This window comes from Rhincodon typus, chromosome 16, assembly GCF_021869965.1.
Source record: "Rhincodon typus isolate 14 chromosome 16, sRhiTyp1.1, whole genome shotgun sequence".
Taxonomy (NCBI): Eukaryota; Metazoa; Chordata; class Chondrichthyes; order Orectolobiformes; family Rhincodontidae; genus Rhincodon; species Rhincodon typus.
The window spans coordinates 29,691,301-29,714,062 of NC_063347.1; the positions used below are offsets into that span (position 1 = coordinate 29,691,301).

At 40.7% G+C, this 22,762-nt stretch overlaps 1 protein-coding gene across 1 annotated transcript in view; it reads right to left on the reverse strand.

The window, feature by feature from the left end:
* dnah12 (dynein, axonemal, heavy chain 12) overlaps positions 1-22,762 on the reverse strand; it is a 265,038-nt gene that overhangs the window by 114,863 nt on the left and 127,413 nt on the right. Inside the window, exons 30-35 of the mRNA XM_048606726.1 lie at positions 19,593-19,676; positions 19,238-19,426; positions 16,147-16,266; positions 14,226-14,411; positions 11,771-11,922; positions 872-1,010 (exon numbers count right to left, since the gene is read on the reverse strand). Of these exons, the coding sequence (XP_048462683.1) occupies positions 872-1,010; positions 11,771-11,922; positions 14,226-14,411; positions 16,147-16,266; positions 19,238-19,426; positions 19,593-19,676 (870 nt within the window). The remainder of the gene's footprint in view (positions 1-871; positions 1,011-11,770; positions 11,923-14,225; positions 14,412-16,146; positions 16,267-19,237; positions 19,427-19,592; positions 19,677-22,762) is intronic.

Consider the following 22,762-nt stretch of genomic DNA (forward strand, 5'->3'; position numbering starts at 1 on the left):
ACATATGATGAGAAAATGTAAAATATAAAATACCAAAACATTTTAAGTTTATTGATAAACTAATACTTTAATTAATTTGTTATCTTTATAACGTTTGGATATTGAAGTACAAGGAAAACATGTTTTTTCAGTTCAATGTGAAGGAAATTTTGTAATTTACCTTTTTCTAATATTATTCTCCTTTTCCACCTGTCAAATTCTGCCCAGACCTGGCAGTGGGTTAGGTTAAACAGTAATAACTGGACAGATACTCACGGATGATTTAATTGCCGTGAACATACAGACAAGGTGAATTATTTCTCAATGCACACTTTTATGAATCTAATTTTAATGCATATTTTAGAAGGATAGCCTCTTGATTGAGTTAATTTTTTAAATGTAAAATAAACAGGGAAACAAACAATTGTTTAAGAAGCTGATCAACAAAAATAATGAATTCCAATCAAAGGAGCTCACTATGTATTTAATAAAGTCTGAGGTGGAACTGCGAAAACCTTAACCAATGCATGACTTTCCTCTGAGTTCTTAAGGGAGATGGGTATCTACAGCTATCCTAATAAGATGCTGAATTATTCACATGACTCTCAGAATCATAGGGATGTTTTGAAGGTAAAGATAATTGGTTTAAATTTCTGTCCGGAACATCAGAAATACCTCTTTGCAATGGAAATAGATTATGCAGAGAGATTTCATTTTATTTTGGCTTCCTACAGGAAGGTTCAGTTGGTGTTTCCATGTCATTGGGGTTAGAAGGCAAAGAGACAGTCTACTAGTAGCTAGGTAATTGGAACAGAGAGCTATAAGAAATTAAGAATGTTTTCTGGCAAGTTTCTTTGCCCACAGACTTTAAAACGTGATGAAGGATATTTACCTGAATCTGATTAGCACCAGTTCGTGCAGAAAAGTTTATGAAAAAAGGTACATAGCGATCCTTATCCAAATTGTTCATTAATTTATCTTGAACATACAGTGATTTCCCAGTGCCAGTCTGACCCACAAATAGAAGAGGCCTGTGTGAATTAAAAGGAGCATTAGTTTCACAAATTGCTTAAAATCATAATATAGGTTAACAAATCTGACTGTATATGTATTCTGTAAAATGAACATACATGCAAACATACTGGCATAAAGAACTTGATTAAATGTATATTACTGCATATAAATTATATACATAAATAAATAGCAAATTGAATAAACCAGAAAGCACATTTTATATGGCCACAAATCCAAGTGAAAACAAAAAGAATTGAGTACAGTAAATGTAAATAACAGATCTCAATGTTGGAAATAATAGGATAAACTTTCATTTTCACCCCAGATGAAATCTATTTAAAATCTATTTAAAATCATCCCATAACCAACCCTCCCTCTCATCCCTGCCTCCTTGACAACCTGTCCATCTTCTCTCCCACCTATCCGCCCCTCCCATCCCACTGACCAATCCCCACCACTGCCTGCCTGCACTCACCTATTACCATCCCACCTACCTTCCCTAGCCCCACCCCTCTTCTCTATTTATTTCTGAGCTCCCTTCCCCCTCCCCCATTTCTGAAGAAGGGTCCCGACCCAAAACGTCAACTTTCCTGCTCCTCTGACGCTGCCTGGCCTGCTGTGTTCCTCCAGGTCCACACTATGTTATCACCATCTGCAGTTTTTACCATTTCTGAATTAGTTATAACCCCACTGAGAAACCTTTTCTAGGGGTGCCCACCTTGAAGAAGTTATCCTCCTCCCTCCGGAAAGACCTCAGTGGATCTCTCTCCCACTGCAACCCTCTGGTAATCTCTTCATTCCTGAAACTGCTCGACCACGTACTGAAGCAAACCAGGTACAACCGCCACATTGCCTTTCTCAGTGCCTCCCCACAGAACTGGATCATCCCCAGTGGACTCCAGTCTACATTCAGGCCATCCCATTTTTGCCCTGACTGCGATAACCGCTACATACACAACATCCAGATTCTCCAAAACCGGTTTTCTCTGCGGCTCCTCAAGCACATGCTCTCAGCAATGCGCTGGCATCTTCTGGCCCTACAATCAAGCCTATCGCAGCTCAGAACCTCTGTCTCCCAGACCTGCAAAGGACCTCTACTGTTTTTCATTCTTCATAGGATACGCAACTTCAACCAATGCTTTTACTCTGTCCTATCTGACATTAAAAACCATAAGTACACTAAACTTACCTGTGCCTACCAGCAAACACAGGCCTCTTCCAACCCCCAAATCGTCAACCCTACCCAGGACCTCCCCCACAATGTGCCTGGCACAGTTGACCATGTGACCACCATCACCTCACCCACTGACACCATCGAACTTGTCACTTCCGCTGATGCTGGCCACGTCTTTTCCGATGCCGCAAACCATGCCTCTACTGCCACAACTCACACCACGGATGCCGCTGACACTGAGAGCACCACCGATGCCACCTACATCAAGGACTCCGCTGCTGACGCCGCTTCCACCGCCAATATCAAGGACTATGTCACTTTCGCCCACGTTGCCGCTCACGCCTCTGGCAACACCGACATTGCCCCACCCACTGCCGACATTGTCCCACCCACCACCAACATCGCCCCACCCAAAGCAAGCGTTGTTGACGATGTCATTAACACTGCCCCCACACCCAGCTCCAACCCAGCCACTAGATCTACATCCAACCCCAGCCCCAAGCCCTGCCGGGTATTCACCATACCCCCAGACCTCCCCCTCACTGAAGATGAACAATCAGTCCTCAGTAAAAGACTCACTTTCATTCCCCTCCGCCCACACATTTATGAATTCTGTACACATCTGGATGTCAAACATTTTTTCCTCCGCCTCCGTGTCTATTTCTTTTACCACGAGTCTAAACCACCCTCTACGGACCTCTTCTCCTGCCTCCAACACACCCCATCCTCCTAGACACCACCCCAAGACCTCCTACCCTCCCTCGACCTCTTCATCTCCAACTGCCATCTTGACATCGATTGCCTCAGCCCCTCCACCCCCTCACTCACTCCAACCTCTCCCCAACGGAACGTGCAGCACTCCGCTCCAAGCCTAACCTCATTATCAAACCCACAGATAAAGCGGGCACAGTAGTGGTATGGCGCACTGACCTTTACATAACTGAGGCCAGGTGCCAACTCTTACACCTCTTCCTACCGCTTCCTCGATCATGACCTCACCCCTGACCACCAAAACATCATCTCTCAAACCATTCACAACCTCATCACCTCATGTGACCTCCCGCCCACAGCCTCCAACCTCATAGTTCCCCAACCCCGCACTGCCCGTTTCTATCTCCTTCCCAAAATCCACAAAATCGACTGCCCCAGCTGACCCATTATCTCCGCCTGCTCCTGCCCCACTGAATTCACCTCCGCTTACCTTGACTCTGTTTTCTCCCCCCGGTCTAGGAACTCCCCACCTACATCTGGGACACCACCCATGCCCTCCTCCATGACTTCCAATTCCCTGGCCCCCAACACCTCATCTTCATTATGGACATCCAGTCCCTGTACACTTGCATTCCCCATGTGGATGGCCTAAAAGCCCTCCGCTTCTTCCTCTCCCGCAGGCCCAACCAGTCCCCCTCCGCCCTCATCCGCTTAACCGAACTTGTCCTTACCCTTAACAACTTCTCCTTTAACTCCTCCCACTTCCTGCAGACTAAGGGGGTGGCCATGGGAACCCACATGGGTCCAAGCTATGCCTGTCTCTTCGTAGAATATGCGGAACAGTCCCTCTTCCGCTGCTACACTGGCACTATCCCCCACCTCTTCCTCTGCTACATCGATGAATTGTAATCAGCATTGCCTCGTGCTCCCACAAGGAGCTTGAACAGTTCATCAACATTATTAACAATTCCTTCCCAATTCCTTTGCCTCCGCCACGTCTGCTCCCAAGATGAGGCATTCCACTCCCGAACATCCTAGATGTCCTCTTATTTCAAGGACCGCAACATCCCCCCTTCAGAGGTTGAAAATGCTCTCGAACACATCTGTTGCATTTCCCACACCTCTGCCCTCACATACCCTCCCCGCAACAAAAACAAAGACAGAATCCCCCTTGTCCTCACATATCACCCCACTAAGCTCCGTATCCAACGTATCATTCTCCGCCACTTCCGCCACCTGCAATCCAACCCCACCACCAAAGATATATTTCCCTCCCCACCCCTATCTGCCTTTCATAGGGACCACTCTCTCCATGACACCCTTTCCATTCCACACTCCCCACTGGCATCATCACACATGGCACCTTTCCCTGCAACCACAGAAAGTGCTACACCCACCCCTACACCTCCCCCCTCACCTCCATTCAAGGCACCAAACAAACCTTTCACATCAGACAGAGGTTCATCTGCACATCCGTTAATGTGATCTATTACATCCGCTACTCCCGATGTGGCCTCTTCTACATCAGTGAGACCAAGAGGAGGCTCGGAGACTGTTTTGTAGAGCACCTGTGCTCTGTTCGTGACAAAGGACAACACCTTCTGGTCGCGAACCATTTCAACTCCACCTCCCACTCCTTGGGTGACATGTCCATCTTGGGCCTTCTCCAGTGTCACAATGACACCACCCACAAACTGGAGGAGCAGCACCTCATATTCTGCCGTGGGAGCCTACAGTCCAATGGCCAAATGTGGACTTTACCAGTTTCAAAATCTCCCCACTGCCAGCCTCATCCCATGACCGACCCTCCCTCTCATCCCCACCTCCTTGACCTGACACAACCTGTCCGTCTTTTCTCCCACCTATCTGCTCCTCCCACCTCATGACCAATCCCCACCACTGCCTGCCTGCACTCACCTATCACCATCCCACCTACCTTCCCCAGCCCCACCCCTCCTCTCTATTTATTTCTGATCTTCCTTCCCCCTCCCCCATTTCTGAAGAAGGGCCCTGACCTGAAACTTCAACTTTCCTGCTCCTCTGATGCTGTCTGGCCTGCTGTGTTCCTCCAGCTCTACGCTGTTATCCCAATCAACGAATAATGTCTTTGATTGATAGTAACATGCTTTTGTTTTCTTCTATTCTTATGGCATACATTTATTTGGAAAGTAAATTGGAATAGTATTCAGGGCACTGGCATGACATGACAATGAGTTTGATAGCGTCATAGCATTAACATACAGAAATAGTTATAAATTATCCTCATGTTCATGATTATCTGCACTAATGGATAACACTCTTATTAATTCAATTTACTTGAATTATTTTATTGATTTTATTATTAGCAATCACTATTGAGTTAGTATTGAGATAACCACTGAATTTCTAGAAGGATTTTCATGTCAAGAATAATTCTTTGATTTTTTTTTTAAAAGGGTGCTGATGGGGATCTCCCATTAAAATTATATTGAGGTTTACCTACACTCCATAGGCACATTGCTGAATCCTCAGCAATCAACATCCTGGGGATACCATTGATCAGAACCAGTGACAAGAGTGGGTCAGAGGCTAAGAATTCTGCAACAGGTAATTCACCTCCTGGATCCCCAGTGCCTGCACACCATCTTCAAGGCACAAGTCAGGAGTATGATGGAACACTGTCCACTTGCCTGATGGATACAGCTACCTGACACTATCTAAAACAAAGCAGGCACTTGATTAGCACTCCATATGTCACCTTCAACATTCTTTCCATTTGTGAATGATGGGCAGTGGCAGCATTGTATGCCTACAAGATGCATGGCTGCAACTTACCCAGGGTTCTTCAACCAAACCTTCCATACCCACAACCTCCACTAACCATATGGCCAAAGGCAACAAATGCATGGACCACCGTCATCTGCAAGGTTCCCTCCAAATCTCACACCATCCTGGATTGGAACTATATTGCCATTCCTTCATTGTTGCTGGGTCACAATACAGGAATGCTTTTTCTAACAACACTGTGGGTGTGCCAACACACCTAGGATTTCAGTTGCTCAAGGAAGCATCTCAGCACACCTTCTCCAAGGCAATAGCAATAAGTTCTGGCCCAGCCAGCAAAGCCCACATTCCCTTGAATGAATAATTTTAAAAAACCCACTGAAACAATTTTAAACCCATCAGACATAGGAGCAGGAGTAGGCCATTCAGCCCAATCAGTCTGCTCTGCTATTCAATGATATCATGACTGATCTGATTATCCTCAACGGCACTTTCCTGTCTTTTCCCCAGAACTCTCGATTCCCTTATTGATTGAAAAGCTGTCTACCTCAGCCTTGAATATACTTAATAACTCAGCCTGAACTGCCCTCTATGGTAAAGAATTCTACAGATTCACAATCCTCTGAGAGAAGAAATTCCTCCTTATCCCTATCTGAAATATGTGACCCCTTATGCTGAGATTATGTCTTCTGCTCCTAGACTCCCCCACAAGGGAACAAACCTTTCTGCACCTACCCTGTCAAATCCTTGAAGAATCTCAGAACCCAGATGAACATCCATAGACTGGGATAATCATACTTTCCACTCAATGACATGGCATGTGTTGCAAAGTTAGGTAGAGTACTTGTTGATTGGGAGGCAGGAAGTTAAAACTTGGTGTCTGTAAAATGCTAGGGGGGGGAAGCATTGTGTGGTGTCTTCAAAAGATGATGTGCTATTTCAATGCTTAGAAATTTAAAATGGATGTCTGTGAGCAGCAGCTTGAAAGTTTGCAAGTACACAGAGTGCCCGAATTGAAACATTTATATTGAAAGGCTGTACAGTTAGCAGGCCAAGTAGCAGTTTTTACCAAGACAACAAGTTTTGAATTTAGCCAATCAATTTGAACCAGACACTTAGATACCAAAAACTGTCAAATTTAAATCCGATTGTTTTGACAACATATGTCCAAACCTATTGTAAGAAATATTGATATGTCATCAAGGGTATAAAAGAAAGGGGCAGTTGGACACAGACCTAACAGCCATTTGCCAGAGCTAAAAGCCCTCAGCTCTCAAGAGAGAATTGCTGCCTCTCACAGCCTCCTCTATGTCTTAGAGAAAGCACCATCTAAATAACAAATGTGCCCACAGCACAACGAGTTAACATTCCTGACAGAGGAATCGATGGAGAAGGTATCCCTGACAGAAGAATTGACAGAGAAGGTACAAAATATTCCAGAAGATATGTAACCTGGCTGTAATTTCGAGAGACTAAATACTATTTTATATATATAGGTGGGACTTGTATTTGTTGGAACTGCATACCATTAAAATCTTGCTTTATTCTGGAATAGTTGGTAGTTAGAAGGAGTTAATTCAGTTTATTAATAGTTTAGTTAATTTGTTCACTGTTAGAGTTAGATTAATCAAAAAGTAACAAATTATTTTTAAGTTGGAGTCAGGGATTTATTTTATTTAACCACTGAAAGTTGCTGAAGGGCAGGTTACACCACTTTTCACACTTCTTTCACAGATTATAGGGCAAGGTGCTCCTCTTTGGGTGTTTCGGCTTTCATGTTTGGTTGGTGGGGGGAGGAACGATCAACTTCTGCTTTATAACACATGGCTGTGAAGTAATTTCAAGAGCCAGATTTAATATGGCCTTGATCACTGAGCTCAAAGGCAGGGTGTGCCCATCCAGACAGCTCATCAATCAGGGTGCATTGGAAATATTGTGTTTCATTCACAGAGCTCACATGGAAGTAATGAGTTCCTGAGATAGGATGTAAGTTCATGTTGGGGTGGATTGGGGAAGGCAGTATTATGAACTGTGCAGGGAGCAGACGGGGATGCAGCAAGCTCAAAGTTTTTTTTTGTGGGCTCGGAGAACCGTGAATTTAATGACTGTTAGAAAACATTTCGGAGCAGTAGTCACTTTAAAGATCTTGAACTGATCAACGCTGTCTTCCAAGGGACTGAGCATGCACAGTGAACAGTTCATCTACTTGGTACCTCATAATTACATTACAGTCTAATCTAAGTAGGATCCTGATTAGAATATTGAAAGTACTCTCCCACCTGGAATAGACTGTGCGGTCCATAAGAAATCCTCAACAATAATGGAAATGGAAAATATTACACTGATTTTTTTTGATATCTATTATTCCAGCCTCACCATGCGAAGGCTGTAAATCTCAGCCCCTGTAGCATAACATCATTATTGTTGTGTTGCATTCAATTCTGTTCACCACATTATAGGAAGGATGTGCAGAATTTGGAGAGGGTGCAGAAGAGGTTTACCAGGATGCTGGCTGGATTATAAAGGAGAGGCCAGAAAAACTCAGGCTGTTGTCCCTGGAGTAGCAGAGGCTGAGGTGAGACTTGATAGAAGTCAATAAAATTGAGATGCATAGATAGGGTTGACGGTCAGAATCTTTTTCTCGGAGTTGAAAATGTCTAATATTAGGGGGGATGCATTTAAGGTAAGAGGGGGAAAGATCAAAGGAGATGTGAGGGGCAGTTTTTTTACACAGTCGCAGGAGTCATGAATGTGCAAGGAATGGTGGATTTTGGACCAAGGGCAGGCAGAAGGGATTAGTTTAACTTGGTGCCATGTTAAGCATAACATCATGGGATGAAGGGCCTGTTGCTGTACCATTCTATGATAAAGAGATAACAAGGTGTAGAGCTGGATGAGCACAGCAGGCCAGGTAGCATCAGAGGAGCAGGAAAGCAGGAAAGACCGTTTCAGGTCTGGACCCTTCTTCAGAAATGGGGGAGGGGAAGCGGACTCTGAAATAAATAGAGAGCGGGGGGAGGCGATGATGGAAGGTGGATAAAGGAGCAGATAGGTGGAGAGAAGACTGACAGGCCAAGGAGGCAGGGATGGAGCCAGTAAAGGTGAGTGTAGGTGGGGAGTTGGGATGGGGGTTGGTCAGTTGAGGGAAGACGGACAGGTCAAGGAGGTGGGGATGAGGCTGGTAGGTAGGAGGTGGGGGTGGGGGTTGGTCAGTGAGGTGGGAGGAGTGGATAGTGGGAGAAAAGATGGACAGGTCAAGGAGGCGGGGATGAGCTGGGCTGGTTTTAGGATGAAATCAGGGGTGGAAAGATTTTGAAGCTTGTGAAGTCCACATTGAGACCATTGGGCTGCAGGGTTCCCAAGCGAAATATGAGGTGCTTCGGCAGTTCCTACTATCTCCTTGTACCGTTCCATGTTCTATTTAGATATTCTCAGAAAATTGCCTGAACCAGCTGCATTAATGAGCAAATGCATATTGAAAAATTAATCAGTACAATTAGTACTCACCATGATTACATTATTCTAAGTAAATTCCTTTGCGATGAATTAGTTTGTGAAAATATTCTGGTGAAATTTTACTTTTACTTGAACAATACTAAATACTGTATTACTGCCTGTTGAGATCTAAGCTGAGGAATTCAAGATAAGGAACTAAACCCCAAAATTCATTGTGAAATTCCTGGAGCCAGGGTAAACTACATACTTTCAGCTTTAGACACATCTTCAACAAATTTCTTTCACAGTTTCTTCTCTATGCAGTCACAGTGGATAGAATTTTAACTGTAATGGGCCTTTCCTTATGGTGTAACCAGAAATGTATTCTTTTTGTGCTTTCCTGTTATACATGCAACTTTAAATAAAATTCCAAGCAGCAACTATTGGAAATATTTGTGCTTTTCTGGCAGGGGAACATTTTCATTGGCGAAATCTGTTATCAGCTGGTAATACTGCTACTAGTGGGCTATGAAAGAATCTTCTGGACAAAAAAAAGGAAGCTTTCCATCACCACCATAACTTTGCTTGTGAAAAGTGGATATGCTAGTGGATGTCTCCCACACTGCCTTCCTTGGGCAGCTGCATCCTGACCAGCGTCTCATTCATGCTGCAAGCATGCAGCCTTTACTGTTAAACAGAAAGCTGGCTTCTTTGTCACCTTCTCTCCTCCTGCTTCTGAGTTTGCAGGAATAATGGTTGTACAAGATGTCGCTTTTACAGTGACTGAACAGTGTGAAGAAGGTAGAGAGGTGTTAAAAGGATGTGGGTGAAATCTTCTGCTCTTGCTGGTCGTGAGCTTGGATATGGGATAGTGGGGTGGTGGCATATCTGGACCTTGCCGCCTTCGCACCTCCAGCATATTATTTGAGCCCTGAGTCTTCCACAAGTCTGAAAGGTGCCCTTTCAGCAGCAGCCACTGCTCTTCATTGTGTTGCTGGGTGAAAGAACTACCAATCTTTGATTGGCCAGCAACATTCACTAAGACAGGCCTTCTGGCCCTAGGGTCTTGATTCTAGGGGAAGGACCATTGTGGCTTTGCCACTGCCTGACAAATGTGTGGCTTGTAGGCGTCAGGTGTCTTATGCTTGCTCTCCAGCCAGCAGGCAAAGCCACAAGAAGATTCTGCCCCTTATGTGTCCATGGATTTTGCCCAGAGACCTAATGATCATGAGATTTTTGACTCCTTCCATTGTCCAAATGGAAAACTCCAGACACCACATGCTGGGCTCTTCCTGCACTGAACTCTAATTTGGACACTGCACGTGATGGAGACATTGCAAAAATGTTCATTTTAAGGTTTGTGACATGAACCTTCCACCTTTCTTCTTGTCACCTTAAACCTGGTCCCACCATAAGTGGATGCTATCAATGCTCCACATATTCCCTTCCCACAATCTTTCATCCTTATTGATCTCGACCCTTCATGGAAGTTGGCATTCTCTTATTCTCCTCTCTTCTGCTGCTGAGTTCAGCTCAGAAACTGGCAACTTTAGATCCAAATGCACAAAGCAAAAAGGTGCATGTCACCTTTAAACAAACATGAAGCAGGTGCCATGAGATTGTCATGTGCCACTGACTTTAGAATCATAGAATCCCTACAGTGTGAAAAGAGGCCATTTAGTCCATTGAGCCTGCAACAACCCTCCAAAAAGCATCCCACCCAAACCCAGGCCCCCACCCTATCCCATATTTACCACGTATAATCCAGCTATCCTGCACATCCCTAGACTATAGATAATTTAGCATAGCCAATCTGCCTAAACTGCACATCTTTCAACTGTAATGGAAACCCACGCAGATAAGGGGGAGAACATGTATATTCCACACACTGTCACCCAAAGCTGGAATCAAACCCGGGTCCCTGGCACTGTGAGGCAGCAATGCTAACTATGTGCCACCCTCATCAGGATAATTTGTAAGAAATACCAGTGTAAAGGGAAAATAAAATTCATACTACATGAGAGGAAAGTGCTGTTTGTTTGGCAAACATTTGTCTCGTATAGTATAAATGCTTTTTTTCCCTTTACATTGATATTTCTTGCAAATTACCCTAACGAGCGCAAGACAAAAAAACTTTGACAAATGTATCCTTTCTCAGCAATTGTCTTGGTATCATAACATGCCATCAGGAAATCTAAATTTTGGCTCAGGCCTAATTCAGTCATCTCATATGCTGCAATTCCTGCCCTTGTAGCCTCTATAAAATTCACCTATCTAAAGACAGCATATGGGCTAGTTTTCTTTCATTTGAATTATCAGTATGACTATTAGGCTTTCATTGGCAGTGAAATTCGGAGGGGACATAATTTTAAGATGATTGGAGGAAGGTATAAGGGAGATGTCAGAAGTAGGTTCTTTACAGAGAGAGTGGTGGGTGCGTGGAAAAAGCTGCCGGCAGTAGTAGTGGAGTCAGGTACATTAGGAACATTTAAGCGACTCTTGGATAGGCACATGGACGACAGTAAAATGTAGGGTATGCAGGGTAGTCTGATCTTAGAGTAGGATAATAGGTCGGCAAACCATCGTGGGGCCGAAGGGTCTGTACTGTTCTATGTTCTTCTATGTTCTATTATGCAGTGTAAAAGAGAACTACTGTGAGTCAATGAATATTCCAATAAACAGTATATTTCTTACCTTCCATTAGTAACACAGAGGTCCAAAAGATAAGTATATCTGACTGTGTCCATAGTAGGAACTATAATGTCTTGGACTTTAGTTTTCTTATCACCCAGTGCAACAGACTTTATTGTTTCATTCCAGTGGACCCAACGTCCTCTGCCTTTAAACTGATAAAAGCATTGCAAATTCAATAGGAAACAGTGTATAGTTCAAAATAAAAATTACTTGGCGTGTATTAAATTAATTTTATGTCACTTTTCCCAACCATTTCTTTTAGTTTTGTTCATCTCTTCAAAATAAGCACACATATACATTTTGAGAGGTAGGTCATCTAACTGTCACCTCTGGAAACCATCCCACTTTCCAGGGGAAACAATTTCCCCCTGCTTGCTTAATCAAAACTTCATTATTTTGAAGACTTGTAGTAGATCTTCCCTTAACATTTTCTGCACAATGGAGAAGAATTCCAACTTCTTCAGTCTCTGAAGTCTTTCATCCCTATTATCATCCTGGTCAAACCCCTTTGTATCCTGTCCAAGCAATTAACAAACCACCAAATTTCTAGTTCCCACAATTGTACACATTATCCCATTTGAGTCTAACCAGTTATTTGTAATCATATGACATGATTTGCTTGTTATTTATGCAATGCCTCTAGTGACAAAGACAAGTATTCCATAACATTCCCATTATACATTAATGGCACATATTGAGAAACCTAGGCTCTTAAATCCTTTCCAACCTGGATGCCAAATTATAGGTATGATAAAGTTCGGGAAGTTTAATTTTTAAAAGAGGCAAAAGGATTTTGGTTTCAGTTCTGTGATGGTAGCGTTTTTTAAAAGAGATCAGAGAACCATTTGGAAAAGTGATCTAATTACATTTCAAAGAAAGCATATTCCTTAGCAGGTGCCTAGCCAGATACCTTGAAGTGTTAATGATGAAGTATTTACATTGCTCTGTTTATGTCAGAGAGAAAAATAAATGATCAGGCTTTAGGAGGTTTTATTTTGAGTTCAATTCAGAAGCATCAGGTTTTCAGTTCAAGTGAACAGTTTGACCTAGCAGAGGGCAGATTATTTTGTGAAGTAACCAGCAATTGTAACAGCCTAAGATGGAAAACTTAATGAAACTTAAATTAAACAGTTAAGAAAGGAATGGTATTTCTCTGGAACTGAGAATCTTCTGTTGGGAAGAAGGTTTTTTTGTTGTTGATGCTTACGTTTGGATTTTATTCAAATTCACTTACATATATATAGCTTTGTTTTTGTTTATGGGGTAATAAATTTAAGTTCATATATTTAAAGAACCTTGGCAACCTTGTTTGAATATGTTCGGTATCCATCCACCACGGCAACCAACTGCAAAAATAAAACTTATGATCTTCATGTCAGGTTTCATTCTGGGATCTGACTTGTCCAGTATCACCTTCAGCTGGGAATGAGAATATTTGTATGACTGGTGTTGGTTCATTGTGCCTATCCTGACCCACAGGGCAGAGCATCAGAGATGTTATGGTGCTCCAATGCAGAGGCAAGACTCTTGAAGAAGCCAACAAAGTCTCGGTTTCACATCTTCAGCATCTTCTGGAATCAAAGATCTTTCTGTAGTAAAAATCCTTGTGCCTCTTAAAGGCCCTGTGTTCTTCTGAACATTTATAAAGGATGGAATGGGTATAGCTACCCAGGATACCTTAGAAAATCCAAGAATTGTAAATTTTAACCTCTGTTGCAATTTGCATTTGGAATCATAGTAATTTCTGGCATGACAAACTAGACTACAGACAGGTGGCCAAAGGAACTTCATTTTCTTAAATTCCTAGCTTATAACATTATTTGTTATGTTTGATGGGAGGAATGTTTACTGAGAGTAAAATTACTATGTTCAATAATATCACTTATGTTAGAAAACCTACATCCATGTCTTAGCAAAGTAAAAACTGGGTATAAGAATCATTACTTCAGAGTTCTCCTGTTGAGTAATGGAGTTCAATTGGTTTATAGCTAAATGACAGTATCTGGGCTGTCTCAATTTTGATTCCCAATTTGTACTTGGCTGATCTTAATCATTGTGCATCGATGAACATCAATGCCCCTGAGTTAAGGGGAAGAAATCAATTACAATTTTTGTTTCTGATCCATATTCAATAAGTGAGCAAAAAACATATGAGGACCAGACTGGCCCCCGCTCTTGACATTCTTAATGCTAAATAATCCGCTGATGCTATTATCAAGATTTCAGTAAAGTACCATGTGAGTCCAGCATCCATGGAATTAAATCACAGCAAAAGGTCAACATCTTTAGGAGAAGCAATATGTAGGAAAGAAAACTGACAAGAGAAATTATAATAATGGTTACTACGCATGAAACAACGACAAAGACCCTGTCAGATTTTCTTTATTTTCAATTAAGTTCTTGATTTGGTTTGAGTTTTCAAAGCTGTTGGTTCAGGGACGAGAAAAAGGCATACCTCATACATGTAGTCATAGACAAGTCCTTTTTCCTCAAAAAGACATTCCCATTTTCCCACAGAAGCTGGTGGTGGATCTGTAGATTTTACAGACACAAAGTCACGTAAGAACGCATCAAATATTTTTCGACCCTCTTTGTCGCAGGATGCACCAATTGACCAAATCAATGCAAAGCCAAAGGCAGCCTGAAAACAAGATGAAGTCAATTTTAATTTTTGAGAAGCAGAAGGATATGAAAAATTAACATTAGAAATAGGGGCCAAATCCCATTGAGCCTACTCTGCCACTCAAGTGATTATGGCAGATGTTTGACTTCAAATGTGCTTTCTGCCGTGCTCCCCATTTCCCTTTGGTTCCCAGGAGTCCAAAAAAAATCTTTCTTTCTCAGTCTTACATATATCCAATAATCAAATACTGATAATTCTCTGGGATTGAGAATTCAAAGACAATCTTTTGAGGGAAGGAATTTCTTATCTTAGATCTAAATGATAAGCTCCTTATCCTGAGGCTGTGCCCCCGTCCCTAGTCAGGAGAAATAACTTCTCATTGTCTACTCAGTCAAGCACATCCAATTTATAGACAAAAAATATCATCATTGAGTTTAAAACTGTCACAAAATGGGAAAAGTGGAAGGGTTTAAAAGAATAGGGAGCATGGCATGCGCCTACAATGGGCAAAGGCTCGTGCATAAATGTTAAAGAAGCAGGTGAACCTGTTACAGCTGTTCTATTATCACAGGGGACCCCTGAAGAACATGGAGTTTTGAGCTATCGCCAAACTGCTGCTGATTTGAATGTCCTCAGTTGCCCCAAAGCAGGCAGAAAGAAGACTAATAGGTGAAGACAAGTTTCACACCCCAAAATACATCAATTTCAGTCAGGACTTTGTCAAAACATAATAATAGAAGTAAATTGAGTCCCTTAAGTTTATTCTGCCCCTAAATGAGATTATGCTTGATTTATATCCTGATACCATTTCCCCACTTATATATACCATTTGCTAACAAAAGTCTACTAATCTCAGATTTAAAATTATTGAGCTAGCCATGCTTTTTGTGAAGAAAATGTTTCCTAATTTCTTTCCTGAATGGCCTGGTTTGATGTTATGCCTTCAAGTCTAAGCATTTCCATTACCAGCCCTAAAGTCCTGCTCATGTGCCAGTGTTGGAGTGGGGTAGACAAAGGCAGAAGTCACACAATACCAGGTTATAGTCCAACAGGTTTATTTGAAATCACAAGCTTTCAGAGTGCTGCTTCTTCGTCAGGTGAACTCCTTAGCTGCTAAAGGAGCAGCGCTTAAAAAGCTTGTGATTTCAAATAAACTTGTTGGTCTATAACTTGGTGTCATGTGAATTCTGGCATATGGCCGGTTACATAACAGCATACTTGTCAAGTCTTCAAGTAGCCTAATTCCTGCTTCTATTGTTGGTGCCAGGACCTCCTCGTGGACAAGATTGTACCAAGACTGTTGGGACTATTTAATTGGGCCACGGTAGCAAATCCAGAAGTTTCAGGCTACACTAGTGCAGTTCATTATGTACGCACAGCTCTGACTAGCACAAAGGCAGGGAGGAAAATCTACCCTTTTGTTTTCTGAATGGTGTGAGGCATAAGACCACAACATTTATGCTCCAAGAAAAACATTAACACATTCTGTTTGATCCATCAATTCTAAAATTCATGATTTATTATAACCTGCATAATAGCTTGATCACAATTATGTCGTAATTGCTCTGAAACCAGAAAGGAAGCAACCTCAGGTCACTTACACACAGTGTCCAGTTACCACATTTAAAATGGCTTTGTAGAGGTCTGAAGTACACCACCTAAGCACTCAGAACTAAAGAGAGGATTAAAAAAATGTTAGCACTAGTTTTCTTCTTGCAAAATAGAAAGTTACAGTAAGGGTATTCATTTGTACCATTATCCATACACGAATGTTTTTGGGATCCGAGTCTTCTGTCAGTGTTTCACTGAGAAGCATCTCAAAAAGACGAGTCAACGAAACCACAGTGTTGCTGTCAGATGTTGGAACAAGTTCCTGAATATTTAACATGGATGTTATATCAGTTAAATTCATTCATATAATACTAACTGATAACAACAAATAGTTCAGTTAGACTTTACTGTTTGTCAATACAAATATTTATTTTCTTACAAATCTATTTATTATTACTTAGGAGGAATTCTTAACTTATTCTGGATACTAAATTTTCTAATCTGTTTTACTGATGTAATAGGGCAGATTTTGACATGGGAAACCATGGTCAAAGAAGGCTCTGATGATATGGTTTTCTGCTCCGGAGCCTATCTTACAGATTTTCATCACAGTTTAATTTAAATAGCTTTTGTATAGTTTTTCTCCCAGAGTAGGTGTAAAGCAGTTTCTGTAATCATCAGTTGACCCTTGCTTTCAGGTAAGTGGTGGAGTGAAGGTTTCGGAAGAGAAGGATGGCAGTTAGGTATGGGAGGCTGTGACATTGTTCAGCACAAATGAGCACATTTATTCATATTAGACGCACAAAAGACTTCATCAGAACAGACTCATCAGATTTCAAAACACCTACAGATCTGTTTCTGCTAACAAGAAAATCACAGCAGCTTCCTTGCTCAGGTTCTGGTTAAAATTTATCAGGTCCTATTCACAAAAGTTTACAAAGCTTGTACCTGCTTTAAGTTTCATCCACCACTAAATTCACCATGTAGGAACACCACCACCTGTGGCTTAGAAGGAAATTTGCAGCTAGTGGTGTTCCCTTGTCTGCTGGTCTTGATGGTCTAGGTGGGAGAAATCACGGGTTTGAAAGGTGCTGTAGAAGGAGGCTGGGTACATCCCTGCAATGCCTGTTATACATGGTACATGCAGTGTGTTGGTGGTCAAGAAAGTGAGTGTTTAAAGTGGTGGATGGAGTGCTAATCAAGTATGCTACTTTATCCTGGACTGTAGATGGACAAAACAAAATCAATATTTATATTTTCATACAAAAGAAAAATACTTCAGATGGTGGGAACCTAAGACAACAACAGAATATGCTGGAAGTACTTAGCGGGTCAGGCAGCATCTGTGGAGAGACAAAGAATGACACCAAACTTTGATGCCATTTCAAGAGGAATGACCAACTATTTTGTACACATTAAGCTAAGAGAGCTTGAAAAGGAGAGTACTTTGGTTTTGTTGTTGCATGCAATGCAGATATTATGATGTTACAATTATCATAATAAATGTTTCATGTTTATATGACTGTCTAGCGAAAAAATGCCCAACCCTGTTCTTCCCAATATTGGGAAGCTCTTCTAGCTCTGTTCCTCTAAAGATATTATATTGAAATATTTAAAGCAAAATAGTTATAACAGCAAAGGCAGAAAATTACAAATGGGTAAACTTAGCTATTATCATTTGTAATTTCTGGAGAGACTCTGCTTTAAAACATATTTATCTTTAATCCATATTTCACCATGTGTGGATGGGATGTATAGGCATTCAGATTAGTTGAGATTTTGGATCCGTAGATACATGACACTAACTCAAAAAATCATGGCCCAATTCATGCTGTAGCATTGAAATCTATTAGAATTAGAATTAGAAGCTTTATTGTCACGTACTCACGTGAGTACAGAGAAAATTTTACAAGTCACCGCTTACAGCGTCATCTTAGGTATCAAGGTACCTAGGTACAGATTCTTAAGTACAAATTCTTAGGAGAAAAAAATTAGAAAAATAAAGAAATTAAAAAGTCCAGCTATAAATTAGAAAAAATAGAAATTAGAAATCTACATAGCAGTGATCATCTTGGTGCAAATAAGAATATTCCAAGGTAATAAAGTAATTTCACCTAGAAAACGCAGAGGAATAGTTGCTCTACTTCTACTTCACCAGAACAGACTCATCAGATTTCAAAACACCTACAGATCTGTTTCTGCTAACAAGAAAATCACAGCAGCTTCCTTGCTCAGGTTCTGGTTAAAATTTATCAGGTCCTATTCACAGGTTTAGATAGAGGATCTGGATTGGCGCAGGCTTGGAGGGCCGAAGGGCCTGTTCCTGTGCTGTAATTTTCTTTGTTCTTTGTACTTGCATGCAATTAACCTTAGCTTAAATTTAACTTTTCTTATATACTATTTCATATACAAAAGAAGAATGCATAGAATCATTCAGATAAATTGCAACCATCAAGGCCCTTTAATTTGCTTCTTATAGTCTAATGAAACTAAATGTACATTAACATCCTGCAAAGGCTGCATTCTCTCTTTCTGAGAGATTTACCAAGCATACTCGAATGAATGAGTTGTATATCTATTCACAATTAAATTTCTGAGCTTGCTGTTTCTTTTCCTTTTTTATTTACTTGAAGGAAAACTCATTCCATTCGTTTTTCCTCATCCTAGTGGATTATGAATCAATTATTGTAGACATGGGGTTGGTAAACAATATGCCCTCAAATCTCCACCACTCCACTTTGAATTGAAAGTAAGTTCACAGAGGCGATTTATGATGAATACCTTGCTAACTTTCTATGTGAAAACAATAAGAATGCTCTCATTTTTCCATTTTTACACAACTGACATCAAGATATTTTTATTTTTATTTTGAAGCATTAATGTGCAAAAGTAAATAATTTTCATAGATGTGACTTTAATCAAAATTTAATCTAACATCACATGGGAAAATGGCTGTGTAAACAAAATGTGTAAGCAAGTGCTTTTTTTTAATTAAGGATCAAATACCAAAACCAAGTTAATAATAATTAATTACTATTTATATCTATCCACAGCAAATTGAAAACATGGCTTCAGTTAAAAGATTTTCTCATTGCCCCTGTAAACTGTAGGCTGAGCCTGAATTCCCAGTTAGCTATTTGGTACATCAATTCAAACAAGTTCAATTTCAGGTTTGATAATCACTACACTCCTCATTCCTACTGGACAAATCATTTATTACTTCAAGTAAGTGTTTTATGACAATTCAACATTCAATTATATTTTGCAGTTTTAAATAGTCACCCTTTGTTTACCTTGCACTGCTTGCGAAGGACATGAAGTGCAGGAGGCACCAGCCAATCAAAGAGATCTTCCAAAAGATTCAGCATGTCTTTATGATGTGATACATTTGTGAGAGTTTTAAGCCAGGATATTACAATAGGCTTCCACCCCAGTTGGGCTGGCTCCAGATAGATCATACCACAACGACTGACAGTGGCTGGCTAACAATACAAAACAAAATCTGCTTAAGATGTATACCAAAGCTGTTTTCTTTTCCTAATATAATTGACTCACTTAATAATTACATTTTAATTCAGTATTTCGTATTGCAAACAATTAAACAATTGATCATTTTCGATCCACAGGAGAAAATAAAAGTGCTCTTACTGAGGCTTGGGAAAGATCCATAGCTTCAAAAATGAGGCTCATCTGTGATGACATTTGAATGATCTCTCCACTCATCAAACATAGCTAGTTTAAAAAAAAGCAATAATTACTACTTCATGATTGATAATGATTTTTTGAACAAAGATAACTTGGAATTTAAAAAGGACAGTATTCAAGTATAACACCCAAAATACTCCATTAAATATTTCTGAACCATAACGTCAGATTTTAACAAGTGCCGAGTTGGGATCAAGAGGCTTTCAGATGAGAAACAGGCTTGCATTGTCAATCGAGGAAGAAGAAGAGATAATTATAATTTCTGGATCTTATCACTATCCTACAACAAGTTCTATGTTATTTATTGATGTGTTCATGGATGTGTGCATCATTGCTCATCACTAATTGACCTTGAGAAGGTGGTGCTGATCTGCCTTCTTGACCCTCTGTGGATGTAGGTGTACACAAAATGCTGTTAGTAAAAGAGTTCCAGGATTTTGAGCATCCGCAGTCAAAGAATAGTGATATAATTTCAAATCAGGATGGTGTGGGCTTGGAGTGCAACTTCACGTAGTAGTATTCCCATGCATTTACTGCCCTTGTCCTTCTAGGTTTTCAAGGTTGCTGAAAGGTGCTGCAGAGAAACTTTGGCTGTTTGCTAGCAGCAAATCTTATAGATAGTGCACACTGTACCCACTGTGTGTTAGTGGTGGAAAGAGTGAATGTTGAAGGCGGTGGACAGTGTGCGGTCAATGGGCTGCTTTGTCCTGGATGATGTTAAGCTTCTCCAGTGCTATTGCAGCTGAGGCAAATGGAGAGTATTGCATTATATCCCTGACTTGTGCTTTGTAGATGGTGGACAGACTTTGGAGAAACAGGGTGTTACAGAATTCTTAACCACTGATCTGATTTTGTGAGGCATCAGGCAATCATGATCAGAGAAAAGATAAACTCAAGGCTGAGCTGATGTCTGATTTCCTTGTGAGGAACAAGGGACCATTTCTGATTCTCTACCTACAAGAAACTTATACACTTAATGCTGAGGTCCTGGGGAGCGTTGCCAAACAAAGTGACCTTGGAGTGCAAGTTCATAATTTCTTGAAAGTGAAATCACAGGTAACCAGGGTAGCGAAGGAGGTGTTTGGTATGTTTGCCTTTATTGGTCAGTGCATTGAGTATAGGAGTTGGATGCCATGTTGCAGCTGTATAGGACATTGGCTAGACCACTTTTGGAATACTGCATTCAATTCTGGTCTCCCTGCTTTAGGAAAAATGTTGTTAAACTTGAAAGAGCGCAGAAAAGATTTATAAGGATGTTTTTGGGGTTGGAGGGTTCGAGCTCTAGGGAGAGTCTGAAGAAGCTGGTGCTATTTTCCCTGGAGCATCAGAGGCAAAGGTGTGACCTTTAAGAGATTTATAAAATCATGAGGTTGACTGGATAGGTTTAATAGCTAAGGTCTTTTTCCCAGGGTGGGGGAGTCCATAAAACTAGACGGCATAGGTTTAAGGTGAGGGGGAAAAATTTAGAAGGAACCTTAAGGGGTAACCTTTTCACACAGAGGGCAGTGCGTGTATGGAATGAGCTACCAGAGGAAGTAGTGGAGGCTGGTATATTTAAAATGCATCTGGATGGGTACATGAATAGGAAGGGTTGAAAGGGATTTGGGCCAAATGCTGGCAAATGGGACTAGATTAATTGAGGATTTCTGGTCGGCATGGACAAGTTGGTCCAAAGGGTCTGTTTCCATGCTGTACATCTCTAAGACTCTTATGACTGTTCTAAATACCTAGTTTCATAGTTCTTAGGTTTCAGAAAGTAACTTTTAAACTGTGAATTGGATATTTTTAAACATGGATTAATGGAAATCCCCAGTTAACGATATTAAACAGGCTTTGTGTAAATGTAAAACAAACAAAGCCTGAATTAATTACACTTAAAATGTTAACCGTTATTACGGTCATAGTTGATTGTGCAATCCTTAAACAACGGATACCCATCTTTAAGTTTTGGGTACAACCATGATGTCTACAATTGTTTCAGTAAGGGATTTAAATTAAATAAATCCCAATGGAAAGAAATAACAATAAATGCTGAAACAAAGATTTTTTTGTGGACCCAGCAGATCTGAAGAGAGGATAATTATATCCATTAGAGATACCAATTATTTATGTGGGTCATAAATTCACAAGAACAACAGAGTCTTGTGGATGATAAAAGAAATAATTAGTTTACATTTCGAATTGGAACAACCAAAGCATGCCACATCTCCATGGAAATAGGCTCTGGTGGTTCATAAAGGAACATTGATGGGTCTTGTAACCAAAGGTTAGTAGAAGGCTCCACATGAAATCTTGGACCTCAGAGACTAGCTGGAATACAGAAAAAAGTTGAAGTGAATTTTGGAGAGCTCTGACCTACTTTTGTATTGGTATCAGCAGAAGAGAATGAACCTTCAAGTTTTGCATAAAGTTTAAGGGGACTCTTGCATGGCATCAGGCGGGTAGAAGGCGTTATTGATGTAAAGGAGAAATTGTTTTTTATATCACCAGCACTTACTAACTATAGTGTTTTTACTATGCTAGCTTTGTTTAATTTTTGTTATATCATTGTATATACATAGTAAAATTTGCTTTTGCAAAAGGGCAATATTTTAGTTACAAGGTGATTAAAATTAACAGTTCCGACTGGTGTAGTGTTATCTCTCACTGTCATTATATCAGTGTACTTTTATGAGATTTTATCATATCATCTGACTTGAAAATATAAAGGCCTCATACTCCATCTTATCTTGGATCACTTGAAGCATGACACCATGCTGGAAGCATGCTGCTTTAGTGTGACCTATAAGCTTAATGTTAGGTAGACACTCATATGCCTGCAGAATGCAATAGCTACACAGCTAGCTGTAATTAATGTCTGTTGAATTCTTCAATACCACACTATCAATGCCAAATTTCTTGTGTTGAGAGATAATATATGCATCGCCACTTCAGGTAAACACCCTGCTGGATGAAAACTCACTCCATGGTAACAGTGGTGGTCATCTAAAAAGAATCCAATTTGTTGGTGGTAGATACCAGGAAAACAAATCAAAAACCAACCAGACAACAACATTTGACAACAGAGCATTTGGACAGATGGACAGTTTCTTATCCTTCAGGTGCATCAGTTT